General features: G+C 26.8%; 4 protein-coding genes across 8 annotated transcripts; 1 reads left to right on the top strand and 3 right to left on the bottom strand.

Annotated features, from left to right (window-relative positions):
* Positions 1 to 800: 800 nt before the first annotated feature.
* LOC122532799 (beta-TrCP) lies at positions 801 to 9,656 on the bottom strand. Of its 2 annotated transcripts, none has more exons than XM_043661892.1 (9): positions 9,167 to 9,656; positions 4,886 to 5,120; positions 4,639 to 4,825; positions 4,119 to 4,575; positions 3,620 to 3,993; positions 3,465 to 3,543; positions 3,229 to 3,379; positions 3,078 to 3,125; positions 801 to 2,954 (listed from the first exon to the last, which is right to left on the bottom strand). In XM_043661892.1, exons 1-8 carry the CDS (start codon positions 9,218 to 9,220, stop codon positions 3,115 to 3,117), a joined length of 1,548 nt encoding a protein of 515 aa, XP_043517827.1. In that variant the 5' UTR covers positions 9,221 to 9,656; the 3' UTR covers positions 801 to 2,954; positions 3,078 to 3,114. The 2 variants fall into 2 exon arrangements, with proteins under 2 accessions (XP_043517827.1, XP_043517826.1); XM_043661891.1 differs by having other exon boundaries at positions 3,196 to 3,379; positions 9,167 to 9,655.
* Positions 9,657 to 9,776: 120 nt separating this feature from the next.
* Positions 9,777 to 11,620, bottom strand: LOC122532803 (phospholipid phosphatase 5). Of its 2 annotated transcripts, none has more exons than XM_043661898.1 (7): positions 11,407 to 11,620; positions 11,076 to 11,331; positions 10,898 to 11,003; positions 10,674 to 10,821; positions 10,460 to 10,588; positions 10,217 to 10,387; positions 9,777 to 10,147 (listed from the first exon to the last, which is right to left on the bottom strand). In XM_043661898.1, exons 2-7 carry the CDS (start codon positions 11,156 to 11,158, stop codon positions 9,993 to 9,995), a joined length of 792 nt encoding a protein of 263 aa, XP_043517833.1. In that variant the 5' UTR covers positions 11,159 to 11,331; positions 11,407 to 11,620; the 3' UTR covers positions 9,777 to 9,992. The 2 variants fall into 2 exon arrangements, with proteins under 2 accessions (XP_043517833.1, XP_043517832.1); XM_043661897.1 differs by having other exon boundaries at positions 9,777 to 10,159; positions 11,407 to 11,614.
* Positions 11,621 to 11,688: 68 nt separating this feature from the next.
* Positions 11,689 to 18,134, top strand: LOC122532793 (KAT8 regulatory NSL complex subunit 3). 2 transcript variants are annotated; one of them, XM_043661881.1, is made up of 9 exons: positions 11,689 to 11,823; positions 12,135 to 12,228; positions 12,438 to 12,792; positions 12,867 to 13,452; positions 13,526 to 13,807; positions 13,899 to 14,597; positions 14,735 to 15,098; positions 15,186 to 15,365; positions 16,976 to 18,134. In XM_043661881.1, exons 3-9 carry the CDS (start codon positions 12,473 to 12,475, stop codon positions 18,073 to 18,075), a joined length of 3,531 nt encoding a protein of 1,176 aa, XP_043517816.1. In that variant the 5' UTR covers positions 11,689 to 11,823; positions 12,135 to 12,228; positions 12,438 to 12,472; the 3' UTR covers positions 18,076 to 18,134. The 2 variants fall into 2 exon arrangements, with proteins under 2 accessions (XP_043517816.1, XP_043517817.1); XM_043661882.1 differs by having other exon boundaries at positions 11,689 to 11,929.
* Positions 18,135 to 18,374: 240 nt separating this feature from the next.
* On the bottom strand, positions 18,375 to 21,853 carry LOC122532796 (nucleolar complex protein 3 homolog). 2 transcript variants are annotated; one of them, XM_043661888.1, is made up of 10 exons: positions 21,617 to 21,853; positions 21,179 to 21,444; positions 20,849 to 21,107; positions 20,489 to 20,780; positions 20,084 to 20,418; positions 19,636 to 20,006; positions 19,402 to 19,566; positions 18,973 to 19,330; positions 18,795 to 18,892; positions 18,375 to 18,591 (listed from the first exon to the last, which is right to left on the bottom strand). In XM_043661888.1, exons 1-10 carry the CDS (start codon positions 21,617 to 21,619, stop codon positions 18,384 to 18,386), a joined length of 2,355 nt encoding a protein of 784 aa, XP_043517823.1. In that variant the 5' UTR covers positions 21,620 to 21,853; the 3' UTR covers positions 18,375 to 18,383. The 2 variants fall into 2 exon arrangements, with proteins under 2 accessions (XP_043517823.1, XP_043517822.1); XM_043661887.1 differs by having other exon boundaries at positions 21,614 to 21,851.
* Positions 21,854 to 22,222: the final 369 nt, after the last annotated feature.

Raw genomic sequence — 22,222 nt, 5'->3', positions numbered from 1 at the left:
AGCAAGAACTATAAAACTTGTTGAATACTTTGAACTTCTCAATATTTCAAATAAAAGGAGAATAGTATTAGATATAATCATTATTTTCTCTTTATCAATGTTATACATAAATATTTTTGATACTCGTTACATATTTTTTGCCTTAAATTGAGTTTTTCTGTAATGTAAAATAAAAAAAAAATTTGAAAAAAATTGTTAATGATGATTTGTGACCGATTATGCATTAATTTTTGCATATTCTGTAGCATTGTGTTATGATATTTTGTACATTCAGATTGGGGCCTTCTCTTTTGCCAAAGTAATTTCTACGTGTTAATAATATATTGCAAAACTTTATCTTTGATGAACTAATGCATCATTCCATATTGTTATATAAAAAAAATACATTGACTTCAAATATATACAAAATACATTCTTTTCTAATTTTATGAGTAGACTCTTTTTAAAATCTGAAACAATGAAAATTATAATAATCTGATAAAATTTATCAGGAACTTTACCGTGTAATACTAGTTTTAATGGAAAAGGATTAAAATGCAAGTAAAAGATTGACTAAAAGATGTTATCCATTTTTGCGAATATTAATTTTATCAATAGCTTTGATCATTAGTACTAATTACTAAAATTTTCATTAGTAAACATTGTTCGTTTAAATTCAAAGGGGTTAAGGCTTCAACATTCTTAAAAAGATGTAATAATATTTTAAAATAAATTTTCTATTAATTACAATTTGATTTTGACAAAAGTATGTTAAATTTAAGGGATAATGATGGATATTTTTTTTCCATTAAAATTGCATCTTCTTGCATAGGTATTATATTTCAAGTTCCACAGCCTTCATGTTATTTTTGCGTAACTAATTTCATACATGAAATTTTATATCAATATTAACAATAAACATCACAATGTTCTCTTAAAGATATTTCTGTCATAATATTATTTTGAACAAATGTACCAGTTACATTATGATCAAAACTAAGTTATGGTTAAGACACATTGTCGCTCATCATGAAATTAAACATTTTAGAACTGTATTTTTCATTCTTAAGTAAATATCACAATACTATGAAACAATTTTGTATAATGAAAATTTTACATACTTTAATGTATTTATTCACTAAAGTATTTTAAGACCCCAATCTAAATAAAAAATATATATACGTATATTTTTACATTCCAAAGTGGAACACAAGAAACAGCAATATATAATTTTACTACCTGTATATGTACGTATTTAGATAGCTGTAGTATAATGAAGTATGTGCTTATAAAGAGATTATATTATAACTGTCACAATTATGCTATTTTTCTCTATTGTGCTTTTCATTAAATTTCAAGAATTAAGAACATGCGGCATACTACAAAAGTAATATTTGCACTGGAGTCCCATATATACATACCGTAAAGTTATAGAAAATTTTTCATGCCATCATTCTAGCTTAAAAATCACAATTCTTTGTATCCAACTTGACTACATGCAGTTCATAATTTTGCATAATTTTTTTCCCCTTTAATGTAAAAATTTGTATAATATTAATATTATAATGTACAAGTACTACTTAATATACTTTCTGTTATTTATGTAATGCAAAAGTGAAGTAACTTCACATTTTTATCTCTAATAGATTTTTTTCTTCTTTTTTTAAGCACATATTCACAGTTTATTTCTCATGCAAAATCTATGTTATATAAAATTTAAAGTATATATATTGAAATCAATATCGAGGATTACATATTTGTAAGCTTGGCTTTTAATTTTTCAATGTGATCAAAATATCTGAGTCATTGTCGCAATATTTACTGAAATATATATGTATATATATTTATATATATATTACTATTTTGTGACAATTTTGAGAAGATACCGTGTTTATTCTATTGTTCAGTATACCAATAAATAAACATATTTTTTAGTACTACTACTAACGTAGGAATAAAAATAATGTCCTTGGTAGCATTTATAAAATCTAGAAAATGACAATTATATTTTAACTCGTATAATATTTTTCAGAGCACACTTATAATTTATAATTGAAACGGTGTGATGTAGCTTAAACAAAAGTTGAAACATCCGAGATCATTAGTCAAAACACAATAATTCTTTCACAACAATTAAGATTACCTCAGAGTCATTATACTGCTGCTTTATGAATTAATATTTACAGCTCGGTACAACAAAACTTTATATTTTAAATGCAAATGATATTTTATCAATGACTGTGCAGAGATTATTAGCTTTCCATTTACTTTTCAATATATAATATAAATTTCATAAAATTAATGTCCATGGAAACTACTATGTTCTCGATTAACGGCTGTACATCTATAATACTAAACATGGGTATAGTAATTCACATTAGCTAGATTTAAAAGATAATGAAATATGATAGGTATAATAATCTTTCCACATATCAAGACTTGAATATTCACATTCACACCAGATAAGTACTCCAATCAAACGGCATTTTACAATCTCCTTACTATAAATTAATTACATTTAAAAAAAAAATTATTAATTTACTATAATACAACTAACATCTTATTAAGTGTATCCAGCCTAAAAACGTTTTCATTTTCTTTACGTAAGTCTTTTTTTCATAGTAGTAGGAAAGTGGTCAACTTCTATCATGTCATAGAGCGTAGAAGAATTCCAAATATGGCCAAAGCAAAGAATTGTTTACATCCATGGGATGTATTTATGCGATTTTAATTATACTGTTCGTTACTAAACGCAGTGCGTCAAGCGCATATAAATTAATTCGTATCACCCCATATACATCCTATTTTAGAGAATTACTTTTGCTTTTCACAGCAAACAATAAACAAAAATCAATGACCGTGTGTATTTCTGAGATTCTGTTTTTTTTTTTAGGCGCTGTTCACACTGAACACTGATTCTTCATTTTCTGCGTACACTACCGTGAACACATTGAACTCATTCACTAATCACTTGTCTGAAAAAAATATTCAAATTTAATATATCATGAAGTATAACAAGCAAGAAATTTTAATTCCGAAAAAAATTCATAAACTACATAAATTTATGTCTTTTATTTTAAATAACATATTAAACTTACAATTATATCACAATGAAGGAATATTCATAGGGATGCGTCACTCGAATGCTATACAAATAATTTATAATGTTAGAAAATATCAAGTACATAAAACAAAGATCTTTCTTATCGTACTTACGAGATGGAGATCTAGTATCAGATTGATTCACACCTGATGCATTTATTGTTGTAGGCCCACAAGATACAGATCCATTTGATGGATTAAAGTTCAGAAAATCCCATATTAATATTGTATCATCATGCGATGACGATACTATTTGAAACTCATCGAACTGAAGACGAAATACACGACCTGTATGTTCCTATATTGCAGATATATATCGTTAATATTAAAATCTTTTGATATAAAACAAAATAAAATAAAATAAAATATATAAAATATCTCACCACTAATGTACGTATGCACAATGAGTTAGTTAGAGCACGTGGATCTAGTGCAGCAACTAAATCCCATACTTTAATTTTTCTGTAACACAAAATAAATATAAAGTTATTATAGTAGTGTAAGATACAAGATACAATAAAACTATTTTTATACATACCCATCATAAGCTCCACTAACTATGTGCTTGCTATCAAATCTGATACATCTGACTAATTCGTCGTGTCCTTCTAAAACGCGTAAGCACGCACCACATTCAATATCCCATAATCTGATTGTATTATCACTGCTACCACTAACTACTAAGCAGTCCTTATATTGCAAACACGCTATACCCCGCTTGTGTCCATTTAATGTTCGCACAAATTCGCAAGTAGATGTTTTCCATACTTTAATAGTCCTATCACCACTAGCAGAAACGATATATTTTTCATCAAAATCAACAACATTTACTGCTGCCCTATGCCCCACTAATACTCTTCTTAATGCAATTTCCGTTTGTGATGTCATATCCCATACAGCAATTGAACGATCCTAAATATAATTAACAAATAGTAATTTAAAAAACATAAAATAGATAAAAAATTTCAATTCAAAATCTACTTAAAACTGATGTTTAATTTAAAGAACATAAAGTAGATAAAAAAAAATTGATTAACCTTTGAACAAGTGACCATCATGCCATTATTAAATCTGAGATGTAGGACTGCTTCACAATGATGTATCAATGTATTAACCATTTCTCCAGTATTAGCATCCCAAACTCTCACAGTGCTATCAGAGGAACCAGATATTATTGCTTTATCATCATACTGTAAACATAAAACAGAACCAGTGTGTCCTGTTAAGACTTTAATGCACTGCAATGTACTTCTGTCCCAAATTTTAATTGTATTGTCTCTAAGACCAGAGACAATTTTTTGGTCATCATATTGTAAACAGTAAACACCTTTCGAATTTTCACTTCTACAATTTATTCTTTGAAGATTAAATCTTCCCATTCTCCAATTGTTATCTATACTATCAATATCTTTAACTATTTTGGGATAAAGAGATCTATAGAAATTATGATTTGGATGACTTTCCCCTGGTCTTGGTTTGAATAAATACTGAATCCTAGAAAGATTAATAAATCAACAGATACTACAAAACGAAATTTCATAGAATATATTTACTAACCATCCTCTCCTTTCTGCAAGACCTCTCCATATTGTATCAGTCCGAACTTTACATTCAATTAATTTCTTCCAAAGCATTCCTTCGCTAATTACTCTGAGCCATTCTTTACATACTAGTTCAGCAGCAATTAGTGAATCAGCATCAAGATAGGAAAGAATAGTTTCTGCCACGTGATCCAATCCTTTTTCTAAACACAAAAAAATAATTCATGAAGAATTTAATAGTATGTTTCAATAAAAATACTCACTTGGTAATAGAGAAATAAAATCTCTCTGCAACATTGGTTTCAGATATGCATTGATGTGACCATGTTGATAGTGACACATCCTTGTTAATAATTGTTCAACAAAGTTAACTTGTTCTGATTCACTCCACTTTTCAAAAAGCTTCATACAAGTTTCTTTTTCCTGCCTATATTGTGCCGATAGTCCAGATGGCAGTTCTTTCTTGCGTGTAGGATCATAAAGTATCGTTATTGGATACTGCAAAAAAACATTGTAAAAATTATACATATTATAAAGATTATTTTTTTTCTAGATCAAAAAATATCATCTTAAAAAATTGTTTGCAATTTAATTTAAAGTTGATAATAGTGCAAATATATATATTTATTATATTATAAACGTGTCACATACTTCAAAAGATGCATATAAAAATAGTCAGATATATTTTTTATTATTGTATGTTTTAAAATTTTTTAATACATAACTAAATCATAATGAATATTGTTAATTATATGAATATATGTAAGAGTATCATATAAAATAGTAGTAAAGTTATTAGGTGACACATGTATGTTAAGATAGAGTATGATATCAGGGTTCTTGACCTCAGATAGGCTACCCTCTACAAAACACCAAACGTTTGCAGAAGTTGACAGTTTAAACATGCAATTTGTCTTTTTAAATCACGATTTCTACAAATATATAATAATTAATGGATGATCATACTTTAAAACAAAGTCGTGAATACACTAAATACATAATTATTCGTAAAAAAGAATAAGAAACAATAATGCAATTAATTTTTTTACTGAAATAACTTAATGTGGCATTTAACATATGTAATAACATTGGCCATTATGGGGAGAAAAAGGGAGAAAGGAAATAGTTTACTGTTTAACTCGTATTAATACACGATTCGTATAAAGAAACTTATAACGACGGACCGGCTTGCACTAATCCAATATTTCGTATCTGACCTACTTGTTAGCGCTACTTACCTCTGAAAGCGAAAATTCTTATAATAGACGCATATCTCATTAAATGTATTGCAATAAAACATTTATATCCAAAAATTCAAACACATTTCCTATACCATAATTGCAAATAAAGAAACATCAGCTTTCATCATTAAGGGAGCGAACCATTTTGACAAAAATTTTTCTCTTAATTTTTTCTTTAAACGCATAGAATATTCTACTAAAACGGTTTATCGAATTTATCAAACTCTTCGGATGAAATTATAGGAACGATCGTGTTGTGTCAAAATTGTTTCACAATTTCTACAATTATTAAAATTTTGTATTTTCTCTTTCAAAGTTTCGACTGTAAAAAATAACTTTGCTATTTATAACAACTTCTATAATCTTTAAAAAAAGATTACAAACCGAAGATAAGACTACATTAATCTTGTTCATAAGAATTTGAACTTTTCACTTTATAATTACTTATATACAAAGAAAAATTCTGAAACTCAATTAATTTTTACATCTTAGGATTGCGCAATAGTCCTTCACACTATTCCTTACAATCTCAAACTTGATATTTCGCATTTTTTAATACTAGAAAAAAGAAAAGAACCATCAATGCATCTTTGTGCATGAAGGGTAACGCAAACTTCTGAAAGTGTGTAATTAAATTGTTATGCATGTGTATTACAAGTACACGATATCTTAAATCGAAAGATTTAAGATATCGTGATCATTCGACTATAAAAGATAGCATAGCAACATTGAAGAGTCCTGGCGACCGAGAAGTACACCTCGATCATCTGAAAATGTTTCTCAGTACGGTGTTCCCAGTATAACGGGATCGCGAACTCGTGTCGCGTGTCGAATCTATGCTCTTTGTATCTCTTTGTCTCCGTATCCTTTACATGCTCTTTCCATTTTAATAAGCAATCACGCAAAACGAGAATTTCCAAGTAAACGAACGTAAATTATATGTACATGTATAGATTTGAAATTTTCATACAGAATTAAACAGGTAGTAACGTCTAAATACGTACACTGAAATGCTAATAATTGTTCTTTACTGGTTTTTGATGATTGATGTAAGATAGAAAGGCAATATTTTGATACCGACAACAGCCCAAATCATTAGTCGATATTTCTTCGAAATACCTAATCTACAATATTATCATTGGCGTTCGCATGTGCATTAGATCATAAAGGAAAGAAATCAAGAAGAAATTGTAAAAAAAAAATGTTCCTGTACCTTGTGATTTTTTATCTTTACATTTACAGACACTTTTTCTTTTCTTTTCTTTTTATCGTTTATCGATAAGAAATATAAGTGTGAAAAAATCCATACATGATGTAGACTCACGCGTATAAACGTATTCGTGACTAGAAAAATATTCGTAAACGTGAAAGTGAACGGAAACATAAAATTTATAATAGAAAAAAGAAACTATAAAAAGTACATATGTACATATAACAATGAGCCACGCGAACGTTTCGAAATTTCCTGTCGTCCTTAATTATGAATACTTGCGGCATTAAATTTCAGAACGGTATTTGTCTCTGAAAATATAAAGCAAAGAGAAGTTCCAAGAACCAGAAGTCTCTAGAATAAAAAAGAAAAAGGGTAAAAAGATTCATGTACATTCAATTTTATAAAGATCGCAAATTGGTAATCGTGATATAACGCTTTCTCATTACTTTTAAATAATTGTTGCTTATTTATACAGATTTGGATTAAAATAAAAGACTGAAAAATTACAAATGTGCATGGTAATGTAGCAATGAGCGAAACTGGAATGATGAGTCACGTACTTGTATCTTGGCGATACAATATAAGGTTTATTTGTATTGACCAATAATAAAGTAATTTAATAAAATATTAATAAATACAGTCTAATAACTATGATAACACAAATGTACTCGTATCTCATTAACGAAAATAATATTACATCTCCTTTACACACGTAATTTAACTCGAATACAACACACGCAGAGATCGTATTCTTAAATTTTTTTATCTATCTATCAGATTAATCATACTAGAGTTTATCTTAAAAAAGTTAATGATTTCTGTAACAAACAATGTGTAATTTATCAAACGAAATTTATATACGTACTATTCCTTTACGAATTTTAAGATATGTCTCTTTTAACATTGTCGTAACCGGACATAAAAACTTTAAATTCTTCTACATTCTAGTCTACATTCTTCGACGTTCTGGCTTATATCCAATTATACGTACAAATCAATATCACTGTAACATTAAATAACAAATGTGGCTAATAAAAATCAATCACAAATTTTTATAACAATTATAAGCGCGTATAAAGAAATAAATGCAAGAGAATCGAGATTCTATTCGATTGTTTATAACGCTATATTACTACGAGTATGATGGGGCTTAGTATAAAATTACGAAAAAAAGGCTAAAAAAAAGTTAAGGATCACAGAAAAGATAGACTGATGCTAAAACATTGATCACGTAGTAAGTTGTTCTCAGACTGCCAAGCTTGAAAATTAAACTTTTATTTAAACAAAATTCCTTGTTCTGACAACGAAGACGATGGTACCCGATGAAATTACGTTATTGTTAATTATATTATATTAGCTAATTTGTAATTTCTCAATAAAATATATGTATCAGTTTCGTGATAATAAAAATCAAGAAAAAATTAGCAAGTAACACCTTGATATTACGATTCTATAGCAATAAAATCATTATGTTCTATATTGCGAATATTCCTATTTTGTGTTAGAAATTTGTAAAAATAAAAAATTTAAAGAAAGGTATGCTCGAATAAAACTAATATACGATTAACTAGATAAATATTAGAATATTTATACTAGAAATGCAATGCTAATCACACGATGGCGTGCGACTACGATTTTGTTTCAACAAAAATATGTATTTTTAATCATATTGTACCGAGATACATTTCCTGCAATCAATGTTAAACTTTTGTAACATTATACAAATAATATAATGATATGTATATAGCGATATTAATTTGACTGAATAAAAAACGAAAAATAAGAATGATGCAATTTTAATTTTCACCAAGGTAATAAGATAACTGTCACTATTAGACATACATAAATATCCTGGGACAGGAGAATTTAGAGAAATGATGGCAATCATATATGATAGCACTTAATCGTATTCTATAACCTCTCGTATACACAAGATATTCTTATGACTAGTTCGTTAGAAAATACATATAACAGGTGTAAACCTCGCGGGAATAACGGTCGATCGTAAAATATTAGTGAATTTCTCCATCATAAGGAAACATAAGATGGCGGTAGGTTTCGGGTCAAAAATACTAATATGTGTTGCGTACCTGAAGATTCGTGTTTGTGTCTTCAATAATTTCATCCGTTTCCATGTTCATCATTTTTACACAGAACTGGCACAATATAATTGATTCAGATGATGCGAGTTTATCAATTTGATAAGAGAAATCCTTGCAAAAAGGATAAAACACCGTTTGAACACTAACGTTTGACTATTCAACACGACTGACGACGCTCATGAGTCTTCGCCATGTACAGGAAGTTGAGACAACATTTCACCAACACAACAGCTCGTAAATAACTATGTCACTTCACAGATCCGAGAAACCTGATATAGCTATTAATTTACGCGGAGAATGTATACTAAAGTATCATTCGTGAACAATACGCAAAATATAATGTGTATCTCCCTTTGAAAACGTACGAAATATCCAAATGAATTCAAAAATTCATAAAGATATACGTACAACCATCAAGATAAAAAGCTTCCGAGAAGCACTAACACCATCGACTTTGTGACTGCTCCTATTTAACTAAACCAACTTGATGGCGCACCATACGCGAAATTTCCAAAATGGCGTATGTGCGCAATATACCGTTCGTTATACCCGCGAATATTTCAATCACGCCATTTCAAACAATTTCGAATAAACTTCATTTTTACTAAAGCAAATAGCTTTTATTGATTACATTGGTATTTTTTTAAATAATACAGAGTGTATATTTACAATATAAATATTTAATTTATATTTATATTACTTGTTGCATTTATAAATAACAAATAATGGAAATTAATATATAAAAAATATACGACAATTTCACGATTTTATTTTAAATTATCATGATAATCTTAATACTGTAAAGTCTTTTTTGTTATATCCATTTGATTTGTTCATTTTTGTTTTTTGCATTTTCCAATTGAATTTGATGGGTGAGAGCAGCATATGGTTTATGGCATACCTGTGAATTTAATGGTGGGTAATAGTGTCTATAACATATATATGCCAAAAAGTATCCTATCACGGAACCTGCAACCACATCTAATATTTTTGGAATTAAAATATTTATTTACTAATGCAATAAATAAATATGCTTACCTTGCCAATGATGATGATAATCACATGTTCTACTCAGTGCGATTAAAAGAGCAATGCAAATTGGTAATACAAAAGCACATAATTTCCATGATTGTCCTTTGCCCACTAAACTAAATGTATGTAATTTACCAGCTACATACAGTGCAATGAAACCAAAACTTGCAAATGCGACTAAAAAACAAATAGATTTTTCAATGAAATTTAAGTTTTTTCATGTAATTTATATTTCATTCTTTAACATACAAGAGGAATGACCACTTGGGAATGATTTCTTTCCATCTTTTATAGCAACTGGATTTCCATTGCATTTAAAATCTGGATTTGTTTGTCCATCAGGAAAACATCTCCAAAAAAAGTCTGGCCTAGGGCGACCTAGCAAAGATATCTGTTACAATGATTTTCAAAACAGAAATAATGCTTTATAACTCTTACTATAACTCTCTACTATAACTCTTACCAACAACAAGTTTTATAATATCTGTAATAACACCATTAAATCCTAATGCTAAAGTTACAGATAATATTGCTTGATAAATATCAGTTTTGTCTTTGTAAAACAAAAATACACAAAAGATTACAACAACAGGCATTATAAAAACTACGGGCTGAAAATAAATAAAACATACAAATTAATTTTATATAAAAATTAATTATAATGTATAATAATATAAAATACATTACCCATAATATAGTAGTTGGAACATAAGATTCTGTTCTTGGATTTTTATATAACCATAATTCATCTTCATGAATTTTCCTAGTAAATGGTTCTGCATTTTCTAATTCTCTATATATAAATCATAGTATATTTATTTTTAGATAACCATTATCCTATTATAATAAACTAAATGCAACTTACATAAATAATCCCACTAAGACAATTCTCAATAATATATCAAACCAATATTCTGTTAAAAAATCTTTACCACGTGCCATAGCCATTACGAATTCAAAGTTAATGGAGTACAAATATTATAAAAATATATACAAACAAATACTGAATTATACAAACTCAGATAATTCATAATTCATTATATAAATATACAAATATATATATACAGTTGTAGTTTTGAATAGCATAAGTTATTAAGTATTGTTATTGGTTTCAAAATTATCTAAAAAAGTTATATTTATAATTATTGATGAGATTACATTAAAAATATATAAATGATTCATTTTTTGTCACCAACCTTTGTCAATGCACTGAAACGTTTCTTTCTAAAAACAAATATTTGTTGATTGTTGTTGACACACAATTTAAGACATTTCCCATAATCATTAAACATATATTCTACAAATATATATTTTTATGTAATATTATATAATATTAGATGTAATATACAATACGTCAAAATTTAACTATATTCGATTTACATAACATTCAATTTCATCTTGTGAAAAATACTATATTCATCGTTTTTGTAATGATACTAACGCATAGTATAGTTAAATGTCCATTGAAAATCAGACTTTGCTATAAAATATACTGCACTATACATTGAATGCCCGAATGTTTTAGAATACTTTCCATGTAAACTATGAGTATTGTTTTATTCATCTAGCACATATAACTACTTTTGCAATCGTCGAAAAAACCTTAAAAAAACGTAAAATTTAGTTTAACTTTGCAATTGTAGATTGATTAGTTAGGGTATCATAGGTGTTAGTGGACATTCATTGTTCTGAACATTATGCACTAAATTGGAATTCTATGTATCTATTTTTATTAATTTTACCTACATCTATTTTTATTAATTTTATTTTTTTTTTCATTTCTTGCATTTTATCATATTGCGACTTATTGAAATCAATACAGAATAATTATTTTGTATTGATAAAAAATATAAGAAAAATGATATAATTTTAGATATTTACACACATCATGTTTTTGTTTCACATGTGTTTTTGTGTTTTCTAGGGTTAGATTGTGTTACATTGTTTGCTAGTTGAAATAGGACTATTATTGCAACAGTACAACTGAAAGTTTCCAATTTGAAATTGAGATTTTCAAGGTTAGTTTCATCATGAAAATATTTTCGAGAACACGATTTTTTATGTGTATATAAATTTTATACTTAAAAGGTTAATTTTTGTATATTTTGTTTAATAATTTTTTTTATTATTTTTATATATTAAAAATATTAAGTAATTTTTACCCTTACAAACCATTAGTACTATAATTGTTAACTATATAATAATCTTATTAATTTTTACCATACAGATTCAGAATAGTGACAGTCATGTGAGAAAAACTAAATGATTACAGTGTTATTCATTGAATGCATTATAATTATAAATATATTCAGTATAAGTAATTTGATAATGTTAACATCAATGCTAACGATGCCTTCCACATCACTAAACACTTCTAGAATACCAAGTCCTATTAGCGATACAATTGAAGATAATCCTAGTAGATTAACTACATATTTGCATCAGCTTGCTGGATGCTGTGAAACAGAAATTAATGTGCTTGCAAAAGATCATTGTTATGCACGTCCATGGAATTGGAAACCAGAAAATGTTTATGTAAAGCCAATAAAAAAATTATTTTTTTCAAAGAAAACTTTATTAATGTAAGAAGTAATGATAAGAGAATTATAAATGTAATTACTAGACATAAAACTATATTATAATTTTTTTATATTAGGGAAAAAGTTACTCAGGATGAAGAAATCAATATAGAAGAAGATACTAATGAACCATTAATACCACCAATAGATTTTACTAAAGTTCGACACCAAATGGATGAGTTACAAAGGTTAGCAAATTTTGCTAGACCTGATGAAAATGAAGATTGGGAAGAAAAGCTTGATAAAATTTTATGGACACCAGTTCAGAATCGAATATTTACTAAAGTTCTGAAAATATTAAATTCAGAAAGACTTGCAAGATTAGCTAAAGTAAATAGTTCAATAGAACCAATTTACCGAAGGACATCAGTTGATACAGCTGCAAGGAGATTTAGAGAAACATTAGCATCAGCTGGTTGGGATTGGAGACTTGCACAATGGTTGCACAATTTATTGTTTGACCATCTTCCTCAAGAGTATCTTGGAATATATCTTGATATATTACAATGTTTAAGATTAAAAATTCCTCAACTTATTGATAAAATGATTGCTGTACAACCAAATATCAGTGGAAAAACAGGTTCTATAACATGGGAGACACTTGGATCACTTCTTAAACGTACATGGGATCCAATTGCTCCAAGTTTAAATAATAATAGACTTGTATGTGTATTTTATTACATAATTTACTATAATATATAATATATATTTATGGATGTAATTATTTTTATTGCAGAAAAAGTTACCAGGAAATCCAATTTTAATAATAGTTCCTTCTGGAGTGGGTTCTAGTATGTCTACTCGGCAACATAGATGGATCTCACAATTAGGAGCTTTAGGAATGGTTGTTACTGTTCATACACACTTAGGTTTAGCAGCTAATAGAATGACTATGATGGTGTGCATTGACCAGTTAGTTCAAGCCACTAGAACTAAAATACAAGATATCAGAAGTGATTGTCCTGGTAGGCCTATCATTCTTGTTGGATTTAATACTGGTGCTGCTCTTGCATGTCAGGTATAGTATTTATATAAATACGCATAATGTATAACATAATAGTATAATTAAAAAAAATATTAAATACATGTTATTTTTTTAATATTTATAGGTAGCACAAATGGAACATGTAACTGCAGTTATTTGTCTTGGTTTCCCAGTTTCTACAGTTGAAGGAAAAAGAGGTACACCTGATGATACATTAATGGATATTCGATGTCCAGTTATGTTTGTCATAGGACAAAATGCTACACTTGTAAGACCTGATGAATTAGAAGATGCCAGAGAAAAAATGATGGTTGAAACAAGTTTGGTCATGGTTGGAACTGCTGATGATCATTTAAGAATATGTACTGCTAAAAAAATATCAGAGGGTATTACACAAAATATGGTAGATAGATGTATCTTAGATGAAATTGGAGATTTTGTGGGAACTATTCTGTTACAACCACATCCACTACCTTTAAGAGCAACATCATTGTCAAGTTATGAAAATAAAAATAACAGAAAAGATACTCGAAAACGAAAAAATTCAACAAGTAGTTCCGTTGAAAGTGAACCAAATTCTCCTACTATAAAAAAATCTCGACCAAATACACCAATTTCTTCAGTAGTATCTATTGGACAAAATACACAGTCAGCTGCGATTTCTCGAGTAGGAACATTCAATACGCAACAAAATATAATCGCAGTGAGTGGAATACATACCAATCATGTACAGACTGTGAAACGAAAACCTCGAGTTGTTAGTAATCAGAAATGCCATTTTGTAGAACATTTAATAACTTCTAGACAAGTAACTTCTGGACAAGTAAGTGTAATTTAAAAAAAAACTTGTTAAAAAGGAAGCATCTAATAAAAAAATATATGTACATATTTTGTAATATGTTGTATATAATACATACATATTTAATAGAAAAAGATAAAATATGTATATATTTTTTTTAGCCAAATTCAACTTCAGATAATAGTGGTATAACATTAAATATTGGCTCATTGGCAAGTTTAGCACCAATTGGCCCAATACGTTTAGCTCCAGCATCATCTAGTCAAGGTGTCTCTACAACAATTAAAAATATTCCTAAATCTTCAGTTGCGTCAACTAAAGTGCCTAAAATTGTATCAACGAGTGTACAGTTACAAAACGTGTCAAAAATGAAAGCCATTGTATCATCAAGTAAAAATTTTTCTAAAGTAGTGTCAAACAACTATAGGCATCTTAATATTCCTGACAAAAATGGAGATACGAAACTCGTTAATGTTTTAACATCATCAGGAAATCAGATTAGAGTGAATACTTCAACTGCAACAGGTGAATTTTTCATTAAAAATTACATTCTATTTCTCTTTATTTCTGTTGTATATATTTTGCATAATAGGTACTTCTCTTGTTTCACAGCGATACCTACGATTGGTACATCAAATGGAACTTTATCAAATATTTTACAAAATGGCAAAACATCTCTTCCACTCACTACTAGCTCATCATCTGCGCGTGTATCGGCAGCTTCCAGTATTTTACTAACACCAAATAATTCTGTGGCAAACATAGCATCAACCACATCGACTATACCAAAAGGTAGAATATTATTATCTAATCAGCTATTAAATAATATATCTACATCATAATCGTTTCTAATACTTAATTAAATGTATATGATTTTTACAAACATAAAAATTCAATTTTCAACAAAAGAAATTATTAAATCGATGTAAATTATTATTATTTTGAAGAATTATTCTGAATATTTTATAAAATACTTTATAAAATAACTTTTATTATTTAAAAAAAGCTTTAATTCTACTTTTCAAATTTTGTAACATAATTTCTGTATATATGTATATAAAAATTATATAATTGCAACATATATATTTAAAATGCCTAAAATACATAAAAGTAAAACCAATATTAAATTGTCAAATTTATCTCAAAATAAACATGATCTAACAAAATTAACACAGATACAATAAAAAAAGCACAAAAAGTTGAATAGTAAAATAAATTCCTAAGTATTTAGCATGTAGTGATTAAATAAACAAGAGCACTGGAAGGAAGCATTCATATCATCTATCAACATATTTATCAAAGTATATATCATGCAAATTTCTATTATGTAAGTTTTTTATTGTATATGTACAACTTTAGTACTAGAATTGTTATCTAAATATATTTTTTTATTAGTAACATCATTCAATCATTCTTTTGATTCATTAAAATAATATTTGGGAGTTACATATTTTTTATAATTTATTAATTTAATTATAAATATACATTTTTATATAATATCATATGGATCATATTTATACATGCATACAAAAAAAAAATGTGCATGAATATCATTAATATGATAAAACGAATTTTTTATAAAATGAATCTGTTTTAGATAAATTTTGTTTATATTTTTGAAATTATATAGAAAAAATAGATTTTAATCTTAATTTTAATTATATTTTTTATTGTAGAATAATAAAAATAGTCTATGAAATTGAAATAGATCTTATATTTTCTAGTCATAAAATTTTGTTCTTATTACTAGCTTATTTGTATTCTTTTTATTTCTTCTATATTATTTATATATAAGTCATCAGTAAATGTGTGTCTTTATTTAGCATGTGATGTAACATGTGTTCAAATGTAGCATGTATTTATATTACTTTACAATTAATATAAGTTTACATTTAAAAGTATCTAAAGTAATATGTTGTAAATATGTTACTACTATCTTTTATTTTGTGTTAAATAAACATTTTTCCATGTAATTTGAATTTATTTGTCTCCTTGTCCCAATCCTAATTAATACTAACTTTAAACAATTTTCAATTACATTAGAACTACTGAAAATTTTGTTTGTTACATTCATAATGTTATCTTATCAAATTTTTTATATTATTAAACAAAATAATTATTAAAATATTATTAATAAATTATTGAAGAATTTTCTTGCTTTAAAATATATAAATTATACTTTAATTATATAAATTATATAATTTTGATAACATTTAATGAAATTTAAAAATCAAATCTTTTATCTTGTAATAAATTTGTGCATGGTTTTTATTATATTCCTAACTATTTTTAAAAATCATTTAAAAGAAAAATGTTTATCTTTGAATGATAATTTGACGCAGTGAATTATTTACATTTATTTATATTTTTAAAAATTGCTCAAATATGTATGTGTTTTATAGTGATGGACGACATGGCAACAACCAATAGTTCTTCACATGTGATGCTCAATTCTACTCATTCCCTGGATACATTCAAGATGTCACAAATACCTCGACAAGTAACAACTTGTAACAACGATACCTCTCATAATACAGCATGTGGGAATATAATTATGGTTGAAAGTTCCCTTAATTCTAAACCTGTTTGTTCATCAGTGATATTACCATTAAGCAGTCAAAGTTCAGGCACTATTTTACCAATATCTAATAAACTGAAAATTACTCAAAAGTCGACTAAAACAATGCCAAAAATAACAGTCAATACATCTAATTTACAAAGAATTCACAAACCTCAAACAGTACAGAAGAATTCTGTTGTAAATGAGATTGATGATGAATTGGGAAATATATTAGATATACCAATAATCTTTGCAAAAGATGATGATAATTTAAACTCTATTGAAAAAAATTCATCTTTATCTCAGACAATGCCTGTAGACATTCATGAAAAAAGTATACATAAGTTGAACAGTAATACCAAAGTTGTTCTTATAAGTAATAAACAAGATAAAATTCAGCAAACTAACAAATTTATAACACCTTGTACCCAAGCTGTTATATGTCCCAATGTACAAAATTTAAATCACGTTATACTACAAACAAAGCCTCAAACTTCCACTTCGTCTAAAACTAAAACTACAATTCCAATACAAACTCGTTCCAATCAACCTACTGTTAAATATACTAAGATAATTCTTGCGAGAAGAAATTCTCAATCAGTCCATCAAAATGATAAAAATGAACAAGTCATTGTAACAAAGACAATCGACAAAATTAATACATCAAAATTACCAAATTTTGATAAAAATGAGCATCGATATGTTCAAATTGCTACAAAGCAAGCGACAAAGAATGAAAATAATATAATAGATGAGGTATTAGAAATAGAAGATGCTATAAAAATGAATATTATAGAACGTAAACATATACCTTCGCAAAAAGTTGATCCATCTTCACAGACAAGTGGCAAAGAAAGTTTGACTGAAGTAAAATTAAATGTAACAAAAGAAAACAATTCAGAATGTACTAATATCGATGATGTAATAAATTTACAAATATAAAATGTTTTATCTTAACTAAAGATATATAAGAAGTGTAAGAATATGGTAATAAATTATAAATATTACAGATATGCAAATATCCAAGGATATTATCCTTATACAAATATTCATTTTCTTGTTAAAAGTAGTAATTACTTTCATATTTAATGTTTCAATCTCTTTATTTGAAAATAACATTTGTTTAAGAAATTTAGCATTGTAAATGTAATATTTAAATTAATAATATGATTATAAAAATTAATTGTTATTATTTACAAAATATGAATAATATTTAATTCTGATCTTTATAATTTGCATTACATACAGTATTAATTATTATAAGCTTTATAAAAATCTATATATCCATATGCAAATAATTCAGTATTATTTATAGTATTAATATATTCTTTAAATTTAGTATTTATAAAATGATGAGTTGTTATTGTTCTCTTGACACTTGTTTTTTTTGGAACTGGTACTGCTGGTTTAAATACAACACCAGTAGGATCAAATTCAGTATAAAGTTCTTCTGGAGAACTGAAACAAATATAAAAATTTAAAATTTGTTATATATTTTTGTTTATTATTTAATATTATTTTATTATATTTCATTAAGCGCTGCCTGAACAATAAAAAGATATAAATATCTATTATAACATATTGTAGAATAAAACTCGTTGGATAATGATAAACGTGAATAGTATGATTGTATTAAATATTTAAAAACATGCTGAACCTACAGCTTAGCAATTTCTGGAGATAAACTGCCTTCACCTACTGATGGCACGTTCCGAACTATGTTTTTTGCCATTTTTTGTACAACACTATGATAATGTCGCTAATAATAAAAATAAAAGTATGTTTAGTAATAGTAATATTTAAATTCACTAAAATCATATAACCTATGTAAATATGTACTTGTAAAGCTGTAAGTTCCCATAATGCTGAACAATGCGCATTGCAATACTCTGGTTCTTCTAGTTCTGCTTGATAAAAACCATCTCCAGTAGAATAGTCAGTATCCAACAAAATATCCAGCGTTTTTCCAAGTTGCATACTTTGTTTTATAATACCAAGAATGCCAAGTGCCGAATTATGTTGTAATTGTAAAGTTAAAGTAGCTATTCTTTTAATGAATGCTACTAAACGACTTTGTGTAACTCTTTTTCTTCGATGAATTAAAGCTTGAATTAAAATTTTTATAAGAATTTCCATTTCTGGGTGCGTTCTACCACAATGAATATTCAGTAAATTTTTGTATAGATGTGCATAAAACCTGTATAAATATGATATGTGATTTTATCTTAGCTTTCTTATTTTCAATATTTATTCTTTTTTAATACAAACCTGTAAGGATCAAGATTTAATGCTGAACCTTGTCCCGATAATATTGTAAATACACATTGAATACAGTGCAATTGATCTTTCAAGTTTATATTACCCTCTTCCATTAGCTTATCTATAGCAATTACTAAATCTTGATAAAAATCTAAATTTATGCAGTGTGCAAACCTGTAATTGAATATTATTAGATATTATATTATTTTATATGTAATTAAACTTAGTAAAAATCTGTCATACTTTGCTAATCCTTCCAAGCAAATAGATAAGATTTTACTATTTGGAACTTGTTTCAAAATTCTAAAGTAAATCGTAAATACTACACTTGTTATTTCAGTAAGTAATTTTTGTTTGCTTTGTTTATTCTCTTCTGCTTTAGTTTCAAGTAATTCTCTTTCCACTTGTTCAAGTTTCTTATTCTTTTTCCTTTCACGTTTACTTAAAGCAAGAATTCTTTGTTTATGAGACATAAGTTTTTTTTGTTTAGTCTCTTCTTCTTTTTCTTTATCTAGATTTACATCTTTTATACGAAGAAACAAAAATACTGATAGAACCTCAGAATGAACAGAATGAGCTTTTAATTTTATGTATTGGTTTAATTTACGTACTATCTAAAAATTTAATATATTTATTATATTATATTTTTAAAATTCAATTTAAATGAAATACAAGGATTTAAATTTCTTACTTTTAGAGATAATTCAGCACGTTGGTCTTCTTTAAACAATTGGGAAATGCATTTTAACACTTCCTGTCTTACAAACTTATCTTTATTATCTAACAATGGTATAAGAAAATTTGCTATATTAATAGAATAATTAAAGTAAGAATGAGTTGTTAAAAGATCACACATGCATTTTACTGCAACTTTCCCTAGCTCAATTTCTTGCTTTCTTATTTGTCGTGCATCTCCTTTTTTCCTTCTTAATATATTAGTCATTTTTTCTAACTTTTGTAAATACTGTCTGTAATATCTTAATAATGTAGCTTCGTAATTTTGTAATGCAAGTGTTTCTTTCTTTACTAAAAAATGAATGAAAAAATATATATTTTGCAATAATCATACCATTTGCATATTATTACAGGTACATACATCTTACACCTTCCTGCTGAATTTGAAGAATTTGATAAGATGGCAACAAATCTTTAAAAACTTCCAGTAAAGAAACAGTTGCCAATTTTCTTACAGTAATGTATACCTCTGGATTAGTTTCTTCCATTAATTCTAATAATGTTTTAAAATTATCACATTTAGCTTCTGGCATTTCTAAGAGACTACTAGATAATAATCCAATTTTTAAACGTTTAGATCTCAGTACTTCTTCACGACACGCTACAAGTTCTATGATAGACACAGGTTTCATATCTTCATTTTCATCCTTATCCTAAAAAATTAACTAATATATAAAAAATGAAGGTTATTAGAGCTCTATTCATTTTTATGAAAACTTACAAGAAAATTGGATTCTAATTCCATTTTACTGTTTTCTGCATCATGTGTCTCATGAATTGCATTTTCATTATCAATATCATTTTCTTGAATTAATCTTCTTTCTATACTTCCATTTTGAGTTTTTATAGGAAGTAACATACGAACCTTCTTCGTTCCTTCTGTCTCAATTATTTTTGATATGTTAGTTTCATACCTTTCCTCTAATGTGTCTTCTTCTTTTTTCCCCTTATTTTTATGGTTTGTTTTATCATCAGCTGCTCTAAAAAATATACATATCACTTATAATTATTCTAGATTAAACTAAAGTCATTAATTATTACAATGTTATACCCGTTTAAATGAATTTGTTTCAACAAATTATATGATTTATTAGAAATGGCTTTCTTTAAAAAATCTAGATCCTCCTCTTCAATCATGTCCATAAGATCTTCGCCATGATCACTTTCTTCTTCTTCCACGGATTCTGTATGTGGAAGTACTTTCTTATGGATTTGTTTCTTTGCCAATTTATGTCTCCTTGTTTTAAGTTTTCCTTGTTGCGAAAGTTTGGTTCGTTTTTGATTACTTCTTTTAACCGCACTGATTTTGAGTTTTTTCTATTTAGTTAAGAATTTAGATAAGTTAAAATATGTAAATTTATAATTTAAAATTAATAAAAGAATTAAAATAATATTTTTATTATATGTAAAACATATTATCATGCGCATGTAGATAGGTTAATAATTTGATTAATTTCTAAATTAAAGTAAAATTGTAATTACTTACTACCATTTTATCGTAGTTTCAATTACTTAGTCAAAGTAATTAAATAATTTAAAGTAATTAAACAATAATTATGTTTTTACAACCAGATCATCCTTTTATGATATCCTTTCAATGTTTACACGTGTTGCTACGTATGCTACACGCTTCGTATGTATCTCTTCTAATGTGATTGTATAAACATAAACATGTAATAGATGTAATAAAAATATGATATTTATACGGTAAATATTAAATTAATGTTAAGCGAATGATTTTATTTTTGTGTAATTTTCTTAGAATTTACTGAATAATTTTTATTTTATTGTATTTTCCACATCAAATATAAAGTGGTTATAAAGATATATAATGAAAATAAAATGTTTCATCACAGATTTTTTAATATAAATCTAAGTTTTTTATTATAGTAATAAATCTTTAATTGTCTAATGTTATATTTTTGTATACAATAATTTTATCATATATATCTTAAAGCCTTAAAGAATACGTTAAAATAAATACAAATGTGGTATAGTTTGCGTAATGGCGTGCAATATCATGCATATTGTACTTCAGTATTTTAGGTATTTCAAGTAATATTCTGTGTTATAGTAAAAACGTTTTTGATATATC

Source organism: Frieseomelitta varia, unplaced genomic scaffold, assembly GCF_011392965.1.
Source record: "Frieseomelitta varia isolate USP_RPSP 00005682 unplaced genomic scaffold, Fvar_1.2 scaffold_475, whole genome shotgun sequence".
Lineage (NCBI taxonomy): Eukaryota > Metazoa > Arthropoda > Insecta > Hymenoptera > Apidae > Frieseomelitta > Frieseomelitta varia.
The sequence above is the reverse complement of the archived record's forward strand: the minus strand, read 5'-3'. Positions and strand labels throughout refer to the sequence as shown.